The 18,778-nt window shown below is 46.0% G+C and overlaps 1 protein-coding gene across 1 annotated transcript; it reads right to left on the reverse strand.

The window, feature by feature from the left end:
- Positions 1–4,240: 4,240 nt before the first annotated feature.
- DRG2 (developmentally regulated GTP binding protein 2) lies at positions 4,241–16,945 on the reverse strand. The gene is made up of 13 exons (XM_065412846.1): positions 16,813–16,945; positions 15,659–15,819; positions 15,047–15,136; positions 13,231–13,291; positions 12,022–12,112; positions 11,115–11,187; positions 10,867–10,957; positions 10,445–10,542; positions 9,651–9,727; positions 9,042–9,130; positions 7,723–7,781; positions 5,793–5,846; positions 4,241–5,702 (listed from the first exon to the last, which is right to left on the reverse strand). Exons 1-13 carry the CDS (start codon positions 16,874–16,876, stop codon positions 5,616–5,618), a joined length of 1,095 nt encoding a protein of 364 aa, XP_065268918.1. The 5' UTR covers positions 16,877–16,945; the 3' UTR covers positions 4,241–5,615.
- Positions 16,946–18,778: the final 1,833 nt, after the last annotated feature.

An 18,778-nucleotide genomic window follows, 5' to 3' on the forward strand; every position in this document is an offset into this window, starting at 1 on the left:
GACTAGCCCGTCCCACTGCACCTCCTACTGAATGATGATTGAAACAGACACAGGTTTTGGAACAACTGTGCAGGGGGATACAGATACGTGCAGACACTCAGTACCCAACAGTATCTGTCACAATGAACTAGCTTCTGTATGTCTGAGGGTCAGAGAAGAATAGTTTGGGAGAACTCAGACCAATACAAAAGGGCGGCTAGAAAGGCAGATGTTATATTTTGCCAACATAAAATTAATCCCTCCACATGAACCAGATGTGATCTTTAAACCACTCACTGAGGGCAGGTATTGCCTAATGGGTTTAGCACAGACCTGGCAGGCAGAAGACCTGGGTTTTTAACCCCAACAATAGCACTGACTCACGATGTGAGCGTGGGCAATTCACTCCCCCTCTCTGTGCCTCTGTTTCCCCAGCTGTATAATGGGTATGTTACCTGCCTTTATAAATAAGGCTTTGGAAGTAGCACTGGCAGATGACAGCACTACAGAGGTATTATTATTCACTCACTCCTAGCACTGGAGCGGTGATCCGTACCAAGGGCTGAGTGACCTGTTAGCCAGTTGTGAGAACAGTTTGCGTTAACAGATTGTGGTTTTTATGTTTACGGGCTTGGAGAGTGATGCATTGGGGGGCACCAAAGGGCCTGAATTCAAATCCCACAAAGGGCTGAGAACCTTTGCAGTTGGTTGCATTGAGACCACAAGCTCATAGCCTTTCAGGCCAAAAGGGACCATCACGATCATCTTGTCTGCCCTCCTGCAGGTTGCAGGCCACAGAACTTCACCCACCTACTCCTGTAATAGACCCCTAACCTCTGGCTAATTTACCAAAGTCCTCAAACCTTGATTTAAAGACTTCAAGTTACAGAGAATCCACTATTTCCTCTAATTCAAAGCAGCAAGCGCTCATCCTAGATGATCTTCTCTGCACCTGTTCCAGTTTGAATTCATCTTTCTTAAACCTGGGAGACCTGAACTGCACAGTGTTCCAGCTCATGTCATCCGAGCAAGGCCTAATGCGTCCAGCTTTTCTCCATCCTGAGAGCCCTTTGTTCCCTCTTCAGGATGCCACTTTGGTCTCGTTGCAGTCTTCTCCTCATAGAATCATAGAATATCAGGGTTGGAAGGGACCACAGGAGGTTATCTAGTCCAACCCCCTGCTCAAAGCAGGACCAATCCCCAGATTTTTACCCCCGTTCCCTAAATGGCCCCCTCAAGGACTGAGCTCACAACCCTGGGTTTAGCAGGCCAATGCTCAAACCACTGAGCTATCCCTCTGCCCTCATCTCAGCAGCCTCCTGAGCCACCTCTGCTACAAAGGAGTTTCACAGGCCTCGTTTGTTTGGGGTGACCCGTGTCATTGAAACAATTAAGTTGTCACTGCAAGACCGTGACTGTTATATACTGCCCGTGCAGTGCTTTCAATCTCACCAGGATGGCAGTAGCGAAGATAGCAGAGGAGAGCCCATGGCTGTAACTGTCTCTCATTGAATTAAACAAATGTAGCTGGAGTCAAGTCCCTTTTTATTACCTTGCAAACGATTCCTGGCTAAATTAAATGATAAAAGAGTGTTCGGCCAATCAAACGTGCTTGATTGCCTGGAACACGCACAGCCCTCTAGTTTTGAGCAGAATATGCTTCAAGCTGCAACCCTTTCCAGGATGCCAATCTCGAGGGAGCGACTGCTGGACAGTCTAAAACTGAAATCAGACTCATCAAAATGTAGGGCTAGAAGGGACCTCAAGCAGTCATCAAATCCAGCTCCCTGTGTTGAGACAGGACTGAGCAAATCTAAAAAATGCTGGAGTTCGTTGACTTTCTAGGGTACATAGACCATCCATCCACTCGCGCTTTCGTCAGATGAGGTGGTTGGGAGCTGCGTTTAAAGGGATAGCTTAACTTTACATTTGAGTTGTATTTAGTTTGACAGTGGGCAGTTGTATTTTGCAGATTATGTACATATGCTGGGAGACAAATGGTGGGAGCATTCTATTATAATTAATCTGCTTCTCCCCTCCACTTGCTGTATGACCTTGGGAAAGTCATTTAACTCTGGTCCTCCGCGATCTCCTCTGTAAAGAGGGTTAACAATAATCTCTCCCTTTTGTGAAATGCCACACTTGGCCTTTGAGCAACATGCAGAAGCAACTTTAAACACACAAACCTAATCTTTCTGTGAAGCAGATAAGGGTTATAACAGGGATCCTTTCACTCAGCACTGAAGTGTGGCTGCTTCTGGGGTGGAACGCAGCAGTAACACCCTGTAATTAGGGCAAGACACTGAGGAATACCACGTCCAGTTGAAACTGCAAGGGAAGGATGCAGGGAGAGTGGCCAAAATACCCTATTTGTCCTTAACGATACCACCCTGTTTTTCCAAGAGACTGCTAGTATCATTAAGCACAAATGGTAAGACTACAGTTGTACATCTCATACAAGAGACTGCATATAAACACAAAACACAGCCCTTCACTGTTACAGGGTATGAAGTTCTGCTGCTTCTAACCCGAGGGTTGTAATTCAAATGTTCAATTACTCACAAGAGATTTTAAGTAAACTGCCTCATGAGTATCTACCACTCTATATGGGTACATCTGCACGGAAGCTGAGCGCGTGCTTCCCAGCTCAGACAGACACCACAGTACACTCCCAGGGAGTCCACTCGGGTTTGTACTTAGGCCGCTGGCCCAAGCTGCCAGCCGCTGCTACACTATTATTTTTACTGTGCTAAGTTGAGCAGAGCTAGCCTGTGTACTGAAGATGGGAAGCATGGTCCCAGCTGCAGTGTAGAAATGCCCAATCCCCACTTTGCAAGAGTACCTCCTTCCTCACTAAAGGTCCCACAAAACGTTCTTTGAATGTACTGGGTTTGCCTTTGATCACCATGGGCAATGAGGTAACTAGGGGTCTGATCCAACTCCCAGTGGAAATCAATGGAGCCTTTCCATTTCCTTCAATGAAAACTGCTGGATTGATGTTAAATTGTTTGCAATAATTTGATCTTCCCATGCACATAATTAGGCACTTCAGGATCCCCAGTAAAGGTTCTATATGTAGATCTTCAGCCCAATGTGCTCTCACTGCTGATACTAAACTGTAATGCTTGCAGCAAATGTGTGCTGCAGTTAATCTGAAAAGATGGAAACACGTGAAAATTTTTTTTTCCAGATGTACCTACAGCGACCCATGCTTACTCAAGCTACTCATGCATACAGCAGAATTAGCTGCTCTTGATCTGTTTCCGTTTTCTTCCCTGCCAAGTTTAATCAAAGTTCAGCTGCTTTACACACTTGGACTATGATGGGGGAAAAAAATCATTGGCTTCCCAAACTATAGGGAGAGTAGCTCAGTTAATTTGACAGTGGTTCCAATATTGATCCAACAGACTATTACATTTGAGACAACCAGCTAATCTAAGACAGATGTAACGATTAGCTTTCTGTTAACCACAGCAAGTTCGCTTTTTTTTTTTTAAGATTTACAATGTGAGTTTTAACAAGCTATTTTGAATATTTTTGTTCCCCCCCCCCCTCCTGTTTGAGGAAGATGTGAAGTTCAGCATTCTGACTATCAAGTCAGGTACACACTTTCCTCCATTATCCTTGTTTAGTAGTTAAACGCCAGCACCCCTGAAACAGTTAAAAATGAAACAAGAAAAGCTTTGTCGTGGTGTCTTGACCTGCGCAACCTGAATGGGAAATTTCAGGGGTGAGTCAATGTGCTGGAACAGCATCCCACTCAATTAGCAGAGAGAAGTGCATGCCAGCTCAGGCATAATGCAGCTAATTTGGAGATTTTTCTCCAGTAGCTTCTACCGGAGCCCTGATTCCCTCTGCATTCCAGCTGTGAGCAAAATCATTAACATAGAAGGTAACCTACAAAGCTCAGAGTCACCTTTTTGGCTTGGTTCTTGTGAAATTTATCCATGTCATCCGAGGAAGGCCTAATGCATCCAGCTCTTCTCCATCCTTAGAGAGCCCTTTGTTCCCTCTTCACGATGCCACTTTGGTCTCATTTCAGGGTTGGGTTAGTGTGTTGGTGCTGTGTGGTGTTGGTGGCCTGAGAGATACAGGTCAGGCTAGGTATCTAGTGGGTCCCTTCTGGCCTTAAATTCTATGACACATTACAATCAAAATCCACTCCACCACACAGCCCCTTGCCACCTCAGTTGGCCAAAAGGGAGGGAGAGGGGTGACAAAGCAAGTGGTCCCATGTCTATTTCAAGAGACAAGTGTATAATTCACATGAAATAGCAACTTTTATTTTCTTAAATAAAACGCTTCCGGCCATTTCATCCTTAGCACGAAGGAGGCGCTCAGGGTCAGAGGAGCTCGCCATCAAACCAGGCTTCATGGTTCAGAATTCTGCATTGGGACTGAGCTATTTTATCACAAAAGTAAAAGCTATTGGAGGCTCTTGCTCATGGAAAGAAAGAGCCGGTATCTATCAGACACTATAAACTGTTAGCAACAACATTTAATAAAGCATGATTAGAAAATCCAAAGTTTTCTGATGGAAGATCTCCATTAAGAAGCATTATTGTTTATTTATTATAGCCAAAAAAGGCCACAGCATAGAATGGGACTCGAGCCTGAATAGCTATTTCTGGGATTTAGGAGCCGTGGATGCATGATTTAGAGACAAGCGGTGTCCTGACAACTATTCCTCAGGTACTATGTCAGAAAAGGTGGAAGGAGGAGAAGACAAAGCAGAGGCTTCCCGCTGGGCAACTCGTAATGCCATCTCTCTGACCTGTGACATGGACAGAAACGAATCCTCACCAAGTCTTGGTGCTCTTCTAGGCTGTAGCTACGGCACCTGTGGCCTGGCCATGCGTCAATCCCTTTGTTAATAGGGTTGCACTTTCCAGCTCTCTCAACAGTACTAATTGGATCAGGACACCCTATAGGCTATGTCAGAGGGTTAACAAGAGGCATGGGATGTTGGTTTTAAATTTGATAGAGTGGGACTTTCAAAAGCTCAGCCTAGGGCTGTCTCAGATGTGGGAGACTGGTGTCTAAAGCCACTGAGGTGCAGAATTAAAAAACCAGCGGAAGCTAGAAAGGCTGTGAATTCTAGCAGCCCTCGTATTGGGCGAGTGGGGAAGGGAAAGGTTTGCTTTAATGACACACTTACATTAAAGGACAGGAATGTGCAATGAATGGCAGGTAACCTCTCTCAGTGCTGGTATCAATGGCACCAAGAGAAGAGTCACATTTGCATGGACGAATCCACAGATTCCAATTGACCGAGAAAGCCGGTATAACAGACAGACGTGTATGTGAAATCTGCAGTGGTAAAGGAGGCCGCCGGGGAGAGGATTCTCTTCTCATCATAACAAATGGGCTCCATGATCCAACTTTTAGAGATGCTGTGCAAACAAGCTACCTTGCCTGAAATGTCACCAGATGGGAATCCTCTCGTCTCCCCCATCCCCACCTGTTATAGTGTATCCTTAGTCTCTTCCCGTCTCCAACGGAACAAGCTTCATGGAAGCCTACGTGGCTTTGGAGCACATCTTCCTTTTTTTTGGCTTTTATATGGTCACAATAAGTCAGTTCCAATTCTACAGCCTAGGGCGGGGTCAGGCACCAGTGAGCAGCGGCTAAGAGGGTTATTTCTTGACAATCTGGATGACATCTTCGTGCTCCATCAAATGAGTTAATCCTACTCTTTGAGGACTGTATTTTGTGCTGGTTCCCTTTAAACCAGGAGAAAGCAATTTGAAACGTGTTAGGAGTGGACACTTCAAATACAGGCAAATCAAATTCAGAGAGTATTAGTCACTTACCCACACCAAGGCGTATTTGAACTGGCTGGCTAACGTTCTGTGAATTCGATGGCACTGCAATAAGACAGTGTGTGAGACAGTCAAAGGATAATGCTTCAATATATATCAGCCTCTATTCTATTCAGGTTCTTATACTGTGCCCCTCACCATGGTGTCTGAGCACCTGAGAATTAGACTTGAACACACTGTTTTTGATTATTAGTGCCAACTAATCATGCCTCCCAAGACAAGAAGTGGAGATTTTCCCCAGACTTCCAGTACCCACTGCTGTCTTCAATTAACATCTAGCCCCTACAAACAGGAACACCTTGGGTCCATGCTGTATACTGCAAAGGCAACTTTGGAGCCACATTCAAAAACGCACAAAGAGCATAAAGTAAATGTACTAGAATCGTGTTTTCTCCATACAAAGTTCCCAGGAACAGCGTTACAAAAGTCACATCATTTCCATCTGCTTGTTTGCTGAACTCTATTAAGTTATCTTGGTGACGTTACACCCCATATTCTTTATAGAAATATGGTTATGATCTGAATATGGCCTCAGATATATTTTATGCAAGATGATCTTGTAAGGTATCATTGGAAAGATGATTTACTGAATGTGATTATCCAATTTGTCTTGCTTGTATCATTTCTGTATCTAAAGTTAGGAATACTGACTATGTAACAATTACAACTGTGTGTGTATTTGGGAGACATCCACCAGACAACTGGCCATCACAGCCTTGATGGGCCATTAGGAAGAAACAATAAGACTGTGAAGATACTAATCTCTCTCCTTCCTGAGAGGTGTCCTGGGATGTAGCTGTGACACTACAAGGTCAGGTGGTCCTGTCACCTGGTACTAAATACCACCTTGGACACTGCTGGTACTTTTCCTCTGTAGAGGGATGGGGATCAAACAAAGGTTTCCCGCCTTTAGGTAAATCCTTTTAAAGGCTGGGGAGAGGGTTAATCTGGACTCTCCTCCAGTGCCTACCCAAGAAGAAAGATGGCTGAAAATACCTGAAGAGACAAAGGAACAAACCTGAGGGAAAGGCAGGGGTGAGTCCAGACTGAGACAGGGGTCCAGTCTGTAAGACGAAATAACTGGAACTCTAAGCTACAGAAACTCTGCAACTTGCCTAAAATAACATTTGGGGTGAGATATTACTTCTTGAAAGGAGTCTCTTTAAGATTTTAAGCTTAGTATGCGTGTTTTGTTTTATTTGCTTTATTTGCAAAGTAATCTGCTTTGTTCTGTTTGCTATCCCTTATAATCACTTAAAATCTGCCTTTTATAGTTAATACATTTGTTTTGTTTATTATTAAAACCCAGTTTGTGCAATTTCTAACTGTGGGGGGACAAGAAGTTGTGCATCTCTCTCTTCACATTGAGAGGGCGAATTTTTATGAGCTTGCGCTGTGCAGATCTTTCTATATAGCGTAAGACAGTATTATCTTTGGTTTATTCCCCAAAGGGGGTGTGTGCAAGTGAGTGCTGGGTGAATCCTCTCACATAGAGCTGACTTCAGTCTGTGTCTGCAGCTGGGTGTGGTCCTGTGTGTGCATGCTGCAAGAGGCCGCAGAGCCTAATTCAGGAAAACAGCGAGAAGGAATCCAGACTGGTGGAGCAGGAAGGGCTCAGTGAAACCCCAGTACATCAGGTGGCATGCCAGAAGGGGGGTGTCCAACCCATCACAACCTTCATCACCTTTTATCTTGTAAAAATGTTTGTAAAGTACATAACCAGGAAATAAACATTTGTTTCTATACCTTAGTTAGACCAAGCTAAGGAATGCTAATGGGCAACAAAACATCAACATGTGTTTTTTCATAGGACAACCTGAAATATACAAAATCCTACCAAGAGTCTCGGGTAGGAAGTTTGCTTTGGACTCAGTGCTGTTCTACCACCAGAGAAAGATCTTTCTTTGTGTTATTTACTTACCACATGCTCTACAGAAGCTCCTTTCCGGAGAATAATGGCATCTGTGAAGTCTGGTCTCTCTAGAGAGCACAGAAAAACAAGAAGGGAAAAGATAGCATCGCTTTCCTGATCGCTGTCCTTTAACACAATCTGACAATGCATTTGATTATGTACAACTCCTTGAATCCCCCCGGCTCCCCCACGCTAGTTACACCTGACAGCAGGCTGGCATACAAAGCAGCCATTTACCTGAGTTATATTGCCTACTTAGCTCCATACACACTCCAGTGGGAGGAAGTACAAACTGGCTACTTACCCTGGACTTTTAAAGACCAATACATTGAATCAATTCATAATCTTCAAAGATAGTATTTCCAAGATTTGATTTACTCTCTCTCAGGTACCAAAGATATTTCCTTCTATACTAAAACAACAAGGAGTCCGGTGGCACCTTAAAGACTAACAGATTTATTTGAGCATAAGCTTTTGTGGGTAAAAAAACCTCACTTCTTCAGATAAGTGAGGATTTTTACTCACGAAAGCTTATGCCCAAATAAGTGGGACTGCTGAAAGAACCTGAAGGGACAAAGGAACTAACCTGAAGGGAATGGCAGGGGTGAGTCCAGACAAACAGGGGTCCAGTCTGTAAGAATAACTGGAACTCAGAGCTACAGAAACTCTGTATCCTGCCTAATTCAACATTTAGGGTGAGAAGTTACATTTTGTAACCTGTTTCTTCAGTGAATCAATCTTAGTTTGTCTCTTTTGTTTTATTTGCTTAGTAATCTGCTTTGTTCTGTTTGCTATCCCTTATCACTTAAAATCTGTCTTTTGTAGTTAATAAACTTATTTCTTGTTTATAACATAACCCCAGTTTATGCAATTTATATCTGGGGGGGTTCAAGAAGCTGTGCATCTCTCTCCCCACATTGAGGGAGAGGATGAATTTTTATGAGCTTGCGCTGTGCGGATTTTTCTATCCGGAGCAAGACAATATACCTTTGGGTTTGCACTCCATGGGGGGTGGGCACCTGAGTGCTGGGGCAAATGCTGATCTCTGTGTCTGTCTTTCTGCAGTGGGTGTGGCCCTGCCTGTCTGTGCGCTAGAGGAGGCTTAAAAGCCTGGATCAGGAAGACAGGTTAAAGGGAGCCCAGGCTGGCGGAACAGGCAGGCTTAGTGGTATCTCAATACATCAGGTGGCACCTTAAAGGGGGGCAACCCGTCACACCAACTGCCCACTGACAGGCAATGGGAGTTGGGCACATAGTGCCCAACTCCCATTGTACTTCTGAAAATCTTCCCCTTGGACTCTTCTTTTGCCAGTCAGTGTTTTGCTTACGTCCTCTCTTCTTAGTGAAGATACAGGTAAGCGCCAGGTACTCCCACAGCTTCTCCAGTAAATAGTCCAGGTTCAGCTTCATCCCACAGCTGCAAAACACCACGAACATCTCGGCTTAGTGTAATTCTATTCCCCAAACAGCAGCCCAAATTCCATCTTACCTGGAATCCACAAAGAAGTGTGATCGAGAAACCTATTAAGTGCTAGATGACAAGGTGAAGCTTTCTGATGGGTGAGGATGGGAAAACAGACAATGCTTTCCAAAGGTACACCAGCTTCAAAGTGGCAGAGCCCATCAGTTTCATAGAACAGATAATAGAACAGAACTACTAAGATGACCTGGTTCATTTCAACCTGCAGATGGTGTGAGGCAGCTTATAGCAGATTTGCCTCTCTCTGTGGATAGAGGCCACTGAATATTTTGTTAAAAATGACAGGGTACTTGTTGAGTTTCACTCTCAGCCAGAGCACAGAGCAGCTAAGTGGTGTGCCAAGGAGCGCACCCCTCTTTGGGATAGCAAAGGAAGCGGGTATTAATGAAATGTAAACCAACTTCCCTTAGTGCAGAGCCTGTAGAAGGCGTGGATTGACAGGCCTGCAAGCTCTTACCTGATCACAACACTGTTGGGTCTCCGAGCCAGACGATCTACTTCTTCCATAGATATCTGGTCAATCTTGTTATAAACCTAAATCAAAAGGGAAAAGAACATATCCGTTAGAAAGTCAATTCAAGTGACACTGCAAGCAAATACGATACGTACAAGTAGTTATGAGGTTCTGCAGCTTCCAGTCCTCGCAGACATACAATAATGAGACGCTGGAGCTTGTTAAAAAATGTGGCTCTTATCAATACTGATCAAAGATTTTTGGTAAATTGTTAAAGTTCATAAGCCTCAAAATAACTGACAAGTTTTCCCATTTTAACATTCTTTCCTTTGGGGTCACCCTCCGGTGTTTTGTTCTGGGACCTAATTATAAAAATCCAACACATTATCAAAAGGGGCCCCTGAAATGAAAGGTGCATCTACAGTGCACCAAGGCTGTGCACATATAGACACCAGGGTTGGTAGAGGAAATCAGCCATGGAACTTTCAGCACCAAAACACAAGTCTCTACACCGCCGGAGCTAAAAGGGGAACGATCAGCTGTAGGTAGCCTGCTGCTATAGTCATTGGGGACAGCCACAAGAGGGCGCTGGAATCATGTGCTAAACGAGCATATTACACTAGCACTCTGTTAGCACATGCGCAACAGGTAACCTAGAAGTTTTATGACAAGTGGTGGTTTTCACATACAGAGTGATTCTCTCCAGGCTAGAGGTCAAGATCATTCTATATTTAGGACCCCAATCTTATGCTGCCCCATTAATTATACAGAAATAAGGCTGTTTCCGGGATACTCACATAAAGGCAGGGCATATAGACTCTGTTACCGACAATCACATCGATAAACTCATCAGGAGAACAATCTTCTCTAAACAGAATCTCTGCATTGAAGATTTCTGAGGTGGACATCATTAAGGCCAAACTTCCTTTCTTGGCTAAATACATGGGACAGGCACAATGGGCTGGATTTGTTTAATCTTGTATAATGGGGGCTGCTCAGATGACCTCCCCCTACCGCCCCAAAAAAACCTCCTACTGCTTTTAACCACACCGTCACCCTATTGGCACGAACACCTTGATCTGGAATTAGTATTGAAGATACAATCCCATTCCAATTCACCTTCACCTAGTGGGCTGTGGATCTGAGGTGTGGGATGGTGGTCAAAAGAAGCAGTTTCTGGAGGTTGCCCTTTTCTGGGCTCCCCTTCAGGAAAGGATACTGTACTCATGGAGGATGAGTTGTACCAGCTTTTCGGAGCACTGGGTCAGCGTGACAGTTGAGTTAAAGGAGATGCCCCCACCCTTCTTTGGCTGGATGAACAGAACAAAGAACCTTAAAACATTCTGTAAAACGTCAAGTCCACATTATCTGTGACACAACAAAAGGGACAGGCACAGAGGAATTTGTGCTTCCATTGGATGAGCACACGCAAACCCATGACTGTGCAGGGCTACTGGTAAGTCTCACCTTGAAGTAGATGTTTGGTTTGCATTTGTTCAGCCGGATTCCTACAGATTCCAATTCCTTTTCCAAGAGAGACCTGCGTAGATGCTGCAAATTAGTCATTGGTACACTGGACTTAGCGCAGCAAGAGGAACAAATGGTCAAAAGATTGGGTTTTGACTGGCCAGCACCTTGAGGTTTCCCAGCTCCAAATCACCACCCTGTGGATCTTCTCTATACCACTGACTGGGGCCCTCCCATTCAGCAAGGCCTCTAATTGGGACCTAAGAACATGGCCATGGGAGGAGGAAGCCTCAAATATTAAGACACCACCATGTAATCTATTATCCTTTCCTGGACAGGCCACATGTTGATGTTCTTCTCCTCAAGAAGCAAGAACTGAGATTCCTTGCAAGCTTAGTAAATGCTGCGCCTACCTAGCCAGTAAGTATTTCCGTTGAGCACAACCAAGTCCATTGCCCAAGCCTGGGCTGCTTGCTCGGAAGCTACCAATAGGCCATCCAGCACAGGCAATAATCTGCAGTAACAGTTATCTTGCTGCTAAAGTAATGGCCAAAAAGCCCTGATCGAAGTTTAAATTTAAACTGAAACGCATTAACAGAGTGGCCTCATGAGGCACACATTTTTAGAAGAACCAGCTAGAGTGGAAGAACAATTTAGCAAAAATCAGCACAGTCAGTTCATTTTGGAATGCCTATGGAGAGAGGGACTAAAGTGAGAAGATGATCCCAGGAATATTAAAAAGTAAAATTATTAGCCTAATATAGATTACATTAAGACATTAGTAAATATCTATGTGCTGCATACGGGGTATGCCTAGTTGGCATCCGCAGCTGGAAAGTATCAAGCCATCTGGATTCCTTCATTGGCTGATCAGCCCAGAACTGACTAACCTGCTCCCTGCCCTCACCTCTGTACTTCGCCTTTGGTGGCATCCAGCATCATGATGACGACATCAGCGGTCCTAGCCACAGCTATCACCTGACGTCCTCTCCCTTTCCCTGCAAAGGAAGGAGATGATGTTATCCGTGGGAAGGCAGAGTAGCTAAAAGCCCCCTCGAACCAGGAGCCGTCCCATGGGACTTCTTCAAAGCAAGAAAGAATTTCATTCCTGCTTTGGCTGCACTAACCTGTTGGGAAGGCTGCCAGGCTAATGGGGTCATGGCCCATTCAGAGCTCTTGCAGGCTGAAATATGTGCTTGTTCACAAAAGAAACACACCAATTTTGAAGGCCAGTCCAACAGAAAGCATTACACAGACACACAAAGGGACTTGGCTCTAAGCAACCGCAGGATCCATTCCCCCTGGTTGCATGGGGCTGGGATGTGACCCACTCAGTCTGTAGCATGAGGGGCATGCAGTTTTTGATGAGCAGGCACTCCCTCTGCAGGCAGACAGTGGAGAAGCATTGCAATCCCATCAGACTGCCTTCTTTCCAAGAAGCAGCGTGTGTGCAGTTCTCTCTCTCTCCTGCACTGAAGTGAGGATACCCAGAATAGAGGAAAACCCCGAGATCCCAGTTCAAATCAGCTAGACACACTTTCTGATCAGAAGTGAAAGGAGATGTTTATTAACCAAACTACACTGTGCTCAGGATGAAACATGAGGAGACTCCTAGGAACCTCACGAGATGCCTCTCGTCACAGCTGAGCGACTGGCAGATGAAGCAAGAGGAAAGAGGTGGAATGAATTCCTGGCTCCCAAGTCAAGGAGCCACATCAGAACTCTCAGAAACACCCAGATGATCGTAGCTGAACAATATTTCTTGCCTTGCTTAACCCTCCTCCCGCACATCTCCAGTTTCTTTCTCTAGTGACCAACACCAAAGACCTCCCCTTGTACCAGAAGAGCAGATGAGCAAGGCCAAGACTCCCCCTGAATAGGGAGATTTGCTTACTTCTGCTTCCCACCTCCGGAACAAGCATCTTCTACAACATAATATGCCTTTACATAATTCAGGGACCCTCTTACAATTGTCCCCCACATTCAGGACCTCGGGTTTTAAGTCTAAGGTGTTCACACAATACATGACCAGGCTGGCAAGGTTGGTACCATTTAGAAACTCCACACAGTACTGAGAGCAATGGCACGCATTAAATTAATGTAAGAGTTAACCAACCTTGTGCAGCTCCTTCGATGATTCCAGGCAGATCCAAAAGCTGAATGTTTGCTCCTTTGTACTGCAAGATAATCAGAAAGGTGGAAAATTATGAGGAACTGCACAAAACCTTTTAAACGGCTTTCCTATCACCAGCTAAGCACTCAATGTATTGTAAACAGAGGGCCAAATTCTGAAATCAATGGGGCAGCACAGGGCAAAATCTGGCCCAGTAAGTTTAGCATCCCATTGAGCTGGAAACAATTTGCAGAGTTTTTACCATGAAGCTGTTTCACTAACTTTCTGAAAATTCCTCTTCCACCTCAAGATATATTGTACTGCAGCAGTTTATGGCCAACGCTACTAAAATTCTAGACCATCTTGGTTTGACTACAAAATGACAAGACTAGAGCACACCATGGCTGTATTATTTTGGTCCTCTGTTCACCAAAGAAACTTGTCCATACGAGTAATAAGTTTCTTATCTGGTCCAACAGATGAAATATTGTAATGAGAAATGCAAACACCACTTCTCATGGCTGGATTCAGAATTACTCAGCTGTGTGTCATAGGCATAATATTACTACTGTTAACAGAGAATCTCCTTTAACTTAAGCGGTGAGGGTCACTTGCTTATGGAGCAGGAGGATGAGAGTTCCATTCCTGCTACTACAGAGAAGTTTCAAATGACGACATTGTGCAGTACAATGAAGTTGCAGATGGCCTCAGATTTGTTACAATATTTATGCTTGTTTTGACATCAATGTGTTTGTTTTAATTATTTTCACTCAGCCTGAATTTTGACCCCAAAATTTCACATTATACTAGGATGCTTTTCACTTTGGTGCCTTTTATAATTTGCTTTACTGATGGATGTACAGGGCACAGACAGCAAAAACTCCTCAAGGATAGGAGTTGTCCTATTTGCTTTCCAAATTGATTACTGCACAGATTGCCTATTTTGAAGCTTCATTAAAAACAAATCTGTCAAGGTTTCCAGCCATCTGGTCAATGGTGCCAATAGCGGTTATTAAAAAAAAAAAAATTTTCAGTTGAGAATTCTCTTATTGCCTGGCCCCTCTAAATGCAGAGTCAGATCCCCAGTGCATGCTGCCTGTCTCAGAGGAGCAATGCTGCCTATAGAAGTGCCAGGCTCCACAGACCTAACTGCAAATGCTTGAAACCTTCCAAGAGTTCAAAACAGAAATCAGCTGGGAAGCAGGGACCTTTGGATACAGCTGGTTCTGAGCCCTACCACACATGTAACTAGAATACACACATCAGGAATAGCACGTCCCTACATACTAAGTTGCGGGGCTTTTGCTAACAGCTTATGATTGAGACTATGTTTTAGTCACGGGTATTTTTAGTAAAAGTCATAGACAGGTCAGGGGCAGTAAATAAAAATTCATGGCCCATGACCTGTACTATATACCCCTGACTAAATCTTGGAACCGCGACCAACAGGCGCTGCGGGGTCGGTGCCTGCAAGCAGAGGGTGCACGCAGAGCTGCCTGGCCACACCTCTCCCTAGGAGCTGAGGGAGGGGGATATCACTGCTTCCGGGGAGCTCCGCCAAGGTAAGCGCCGCCCAGAGCCCTCACCCCGTCCCATGCCCCAACCCTCTGCCCCCTTCCACACCCAAACTCCTGCTGCTGCAGGGAGGAGAAAAGGCGGTGGCCCGAGACTGGCCCAGAGACTGCCTGGGCTGCACAAGAAGCCCCCAGGCCAGGCACACCAGCCGCTGCAGAAGTCACAGAAAGTCACGGAATCTGTGACTTCTGTGACAAACTCGCAGCCTTACTTACGCTGTAGAATCCATCTGAATCACACTTACTTCTATGACACCTGGAATACACGTCAGCGTTGTGAATTCATATGAGGCAGCTTCACTGGCTGTGGAGGTCATTAAGCTCAGAAATGTGGACTGAAAGGCAATATATTTCATAACGTGAAATATATAAACAAATGACAGCACCACTGAATATATAAAGATACATGGACACAATGCACATCAATGACTGCTGAACAGGCACGGGGAGAAAACAACTGTAGTTTTAACAGCCATGTGCTCTTGCTATGCCGGGCATGGGAGTTTTAGAGGTGAAGTGGGATACTTGGCATGTTCTCTTGAATGTCAGTTACCAGACTGCTCTTACAAACCTTTCATAGTGGTGTTGCTGTCAGACGGGAACAAACAAAAGGTTTTGGGCTGCACCAAGTGCGCTTTGCATACAAGAATGATGAAAGCCTTTCCCCAGTTTTAGCCTTCAGGTCTGGGTGTGCGAGCAACATTCTTTCCATTCATTTTTGGCAAACACACACTTAAGTTGTGGAAGTACAGAAAAAGTCAGAAACATTAGCGGTCAGATAACACAAGCATCTTTCAAAAGACTGAAAACAAACTTAGGGACTGCACGTGCTAGAGTGAACTCGGCTAGTCACTGACCTTACCCACAGAGGGAAAGCCAATCAGTGCCACTCTGGCATCTCCAGATTTCATCACATCAAAACCCTCTCCTTTAGCAGCAGCAGATTTGGAGGGTTCTAGTAGCTGAGCTCTGTACTTTGCAAGCTTTGCCTTCAGTAGGCCAAGATGGTACTCGGTAGCTTAAACAAAACAGAAAGAACAGTTAGTAACCAAATAGCCGGCAATAGCATCGGAACATGCACCTATTTCCCTATTAGTTCAAGTGACTTGTTTCTCGTTTAGGAATTGCAGCAACTAGGACATTACTACAAATTAACATTGTAGCTCAAGTTTGGTGTTTTTAACTATTTGCTCTTTATGCGGCACAAAACCCTGAAATAAATGCGCAAATAAATCTGTTAGTCTTTAAGGTGCCACCAGACTCCTTGTTGTTTTTGTGGATACAGACTAACACGGCTACTCCCTGATACTTGACACTGAAATAAAGGTAGCTCCTGCCTTAAGAGTGTCCATTCTGATAGAGAAGGGACAGGATTCCTAGGGAGAGAAAACAACAGGATTTTGTGTTTTCTCTCCCCCCCCCCCCTTATTTAGTTATTATAGACTCACTTCTTGTGGTGTAAGTTATGTCTTTACATTTAATCTATTCCCAATGGCATATCAGGACACGGGTGTAAACCACCCATGAGGTGCGAGTTGCATTAGTTTGCACCAATATGGCATCCTGTAGGGGAGTATAAAGGCATCCAGCCAGTTCTCTGGGGTGCAAATGGAGCCCCCCCAAAAGGACGAAAAAAATCAGTGTAAGGGAAGGCGCTGACAGAATTGCCACCCGCCCCTCCCCGCTGCCAGCCCCCCGACAGACGGACAGACGGACGGGGCGAGCCCCGCCCCCCGCTGCCAGCCCCCCGACAGACGGACGGACGGACGGGGCGAGCCCCGCCCCCCGCTGCCAGCCCCCCGACAGACGGACGGACGGACGGACGGGGCGAGCCCCGCCCCCCGCTGCCAGCCCCCCGACAGACGGACGGACGGGGCGAGCCCCGCCCCCCGCTGCCAGCCCCCCGACAGACGGACGGACGGGGCGAGCCCCGCCCCCCGCTGCCAGCCCCCCGACAGACGGACGGACGGGGCGAGCCCTCCCCAGCGCCCGCGGCCGGGCCGCCCCTGACCTTTGTTCTTCTGGGTGCGCGCGATCTCCTTCTCGATCTCCGAGATCTTCTCCAGGATGCCCATGGCGCCGGCGGGCGGGGGCGCAGCCGCGCTCTGGGGGCTCCGAAGCGGGCGCCAGAGGCCTAATGCGCCGCCTTCAAGCCACCCCGGCTCCTCGCCCGGAAGCTGCCGCCGGCTCGTCCGTCGCACTAATCACCCCCTCGGCGTGACGGGGTGGCGGCCGGTGCACTCGAGTTCCAGTCCGGCCGGGACACGCAACGTGCCGACCCCCGCTGCAAGGGTTCCGGGAGCACAAAGGTCCCACCCTGCACAGTGGGCAGCGGGAGCTGGCCCCTGCCGTGTCTGGAAAACGCAGGGTCTCTCGGACCGGCCTGAGATTCCCTCCAGAAGAGCCCCGGGGCTGGCCCTGCTCCTGCAGCACCCAGCCAGGGCTGGTCCCAGCAATCAGCCTGCCAGCTCAGACATGGGGTGCAGCTGCTGTGGGGGGAAGGGGCAGCAGCCTGCCCGTCAGTAGCTGCCCCCACGTCCCCCTGCCCTCAGCCAGGGACAGGAAGAGTTTGTAACTAGTTTCTATGTGGCAACCCTCCCCCCCCCCCCCGCACTGTAATAGGAGGAGGCCTGGTCTCAGTCCCCACTTCAGAGACTGCACAGTCCACCAGGACAAGGGAGACTGTGGGCAGACAAACGAGGCAGGACTCGTCTAACTTAAACAGCTCCTCCTGCTCCAGCTCAGCCATCACTGACATTCCTGTTAGACATGGCCAAGGGAAAAGGCTGGGGCAGCATTTTAGATTGCCTTGCACGCATTGTCCGCATTGCACATCCCCCCTGCCACACACCCTTGCTAAACCAGAAGTTTCCCACATTCGTATCAAGCAGAAAGCTCAGGCTTCTGCAGTGGTTCTTCCTTTTAATGTGCAGGCTGATTTCCTTAGCTGCATTGTTCCGTTTGCCATGCCCTTAGCTTCAAGGGCTCTGCGATTCTGTCCACAGATTATTTTCAGACAAGAGAAATGGCCACTTAGGTTGATTATATAAAGCAGTGGTGATTTTTCATTTGTACAGTAGATAAAAGAACAGACAGGGCATTTAAATAATTAGCACTTAAGCAGATACATCAAAGCCACTCCATGAAACTCTTCTTACCCTAGTCTAGCAAAGAGGAACGTGCTTTTTATACAGACTAACACTGATGGTTACTAGAGGAAAAAAGTTGATTCTATATTATCCATTGGGGGTATGCCACAAAATGGTAACAAATCCTACTCCTTTCCTCATGCACCAAGGTCAAAATATATACTCATGCTGTAATTACGATAAAGACAGAACCTGTAGCAAAAGTACAGATTGAGCATGCCAGGAAAGTTGATTACAAATGTAACTAGTTTGATTGTTGCTTACACTAGGCCCATTTAGATTTAGACTGGCCAAACATTAACCCCTATGTGTACAAGTAGCCCATTGTCAGATGTGTCCTTCAAACGACATAGCTGTACTCCAATATGATATGGCTATATGAGAACTAGCCTGATTGTGAATGCATTAAAATTAAGTCTTTTTTAACTGCTAAGAGTTTAGATAGTATCCCATTAACATTTGGATTTAGTCACAAAGCTCTGAAACTTTAAACAGGATGCCATGGTGGGGGGAAAACCAGCATTTGTCCGAAAGTGACCATGGCTCCAAGAAGACAATTTGTTAGCACCTCTCCCCACAACCACTAAAGAAACAGCAAATGCAAGCAGATTGATATGGTTATACTAGTCAGCAAACATGACTCCATGCCTAAGCTACAAAAAAACCTTCCAGGCTTTCCAGGAAAGGAAAAAATATATATATAAGCCAGAACAGCAAGATATGTAAACTAACCACAGCTAATTTTCCTGTAGTGGCCATGTTCCAGGTTTGATGTGTGGAGCTGTAAGAACTGTGCTGTCAGTACTGTAGCTTTAAGGCCTGGACCAC

The sequence above is a fragment of the Emys orbicularis genome, chromosome 10, assembly GCF_028017835.1.
Source record: "Emys orbicularis isolate rEmyOrb1 chromosome 10, rEmyOrb1.hap1, whole genome shotgun sequence".
In the NCBI taxonomy this organism is placed as follows: Eukaryota; Metazoa; Chordata; order Testudines; family Emydidae; genus Emys; species Emys orbicularis.

Bases quoted from the DNA above. Each gene is read 5' to 3' on its own strand.
- DRG2 (XM_065412846.1), bottom strand. From the start codon at position 16,876: ATGGGCATCCTGGAGAAGATCTCGGAGATCGAGAAGGAGATCGCGCGC. The intron at 15,137-15,658 runs GTCAGTGACTAG...ATTGCCTTTCAG, and splicing joins GCTTTCCCTCTGTGGGTAAG to TCCACATTTCTGAGCTTAAT. The intron at 9,728-10,444 runs GTGAGTATCCCG...CTTTTGATTTAG, and splicing joins TCTATATGCCCTGCCTTTAT to GTTTATAACAAGATTGACCA.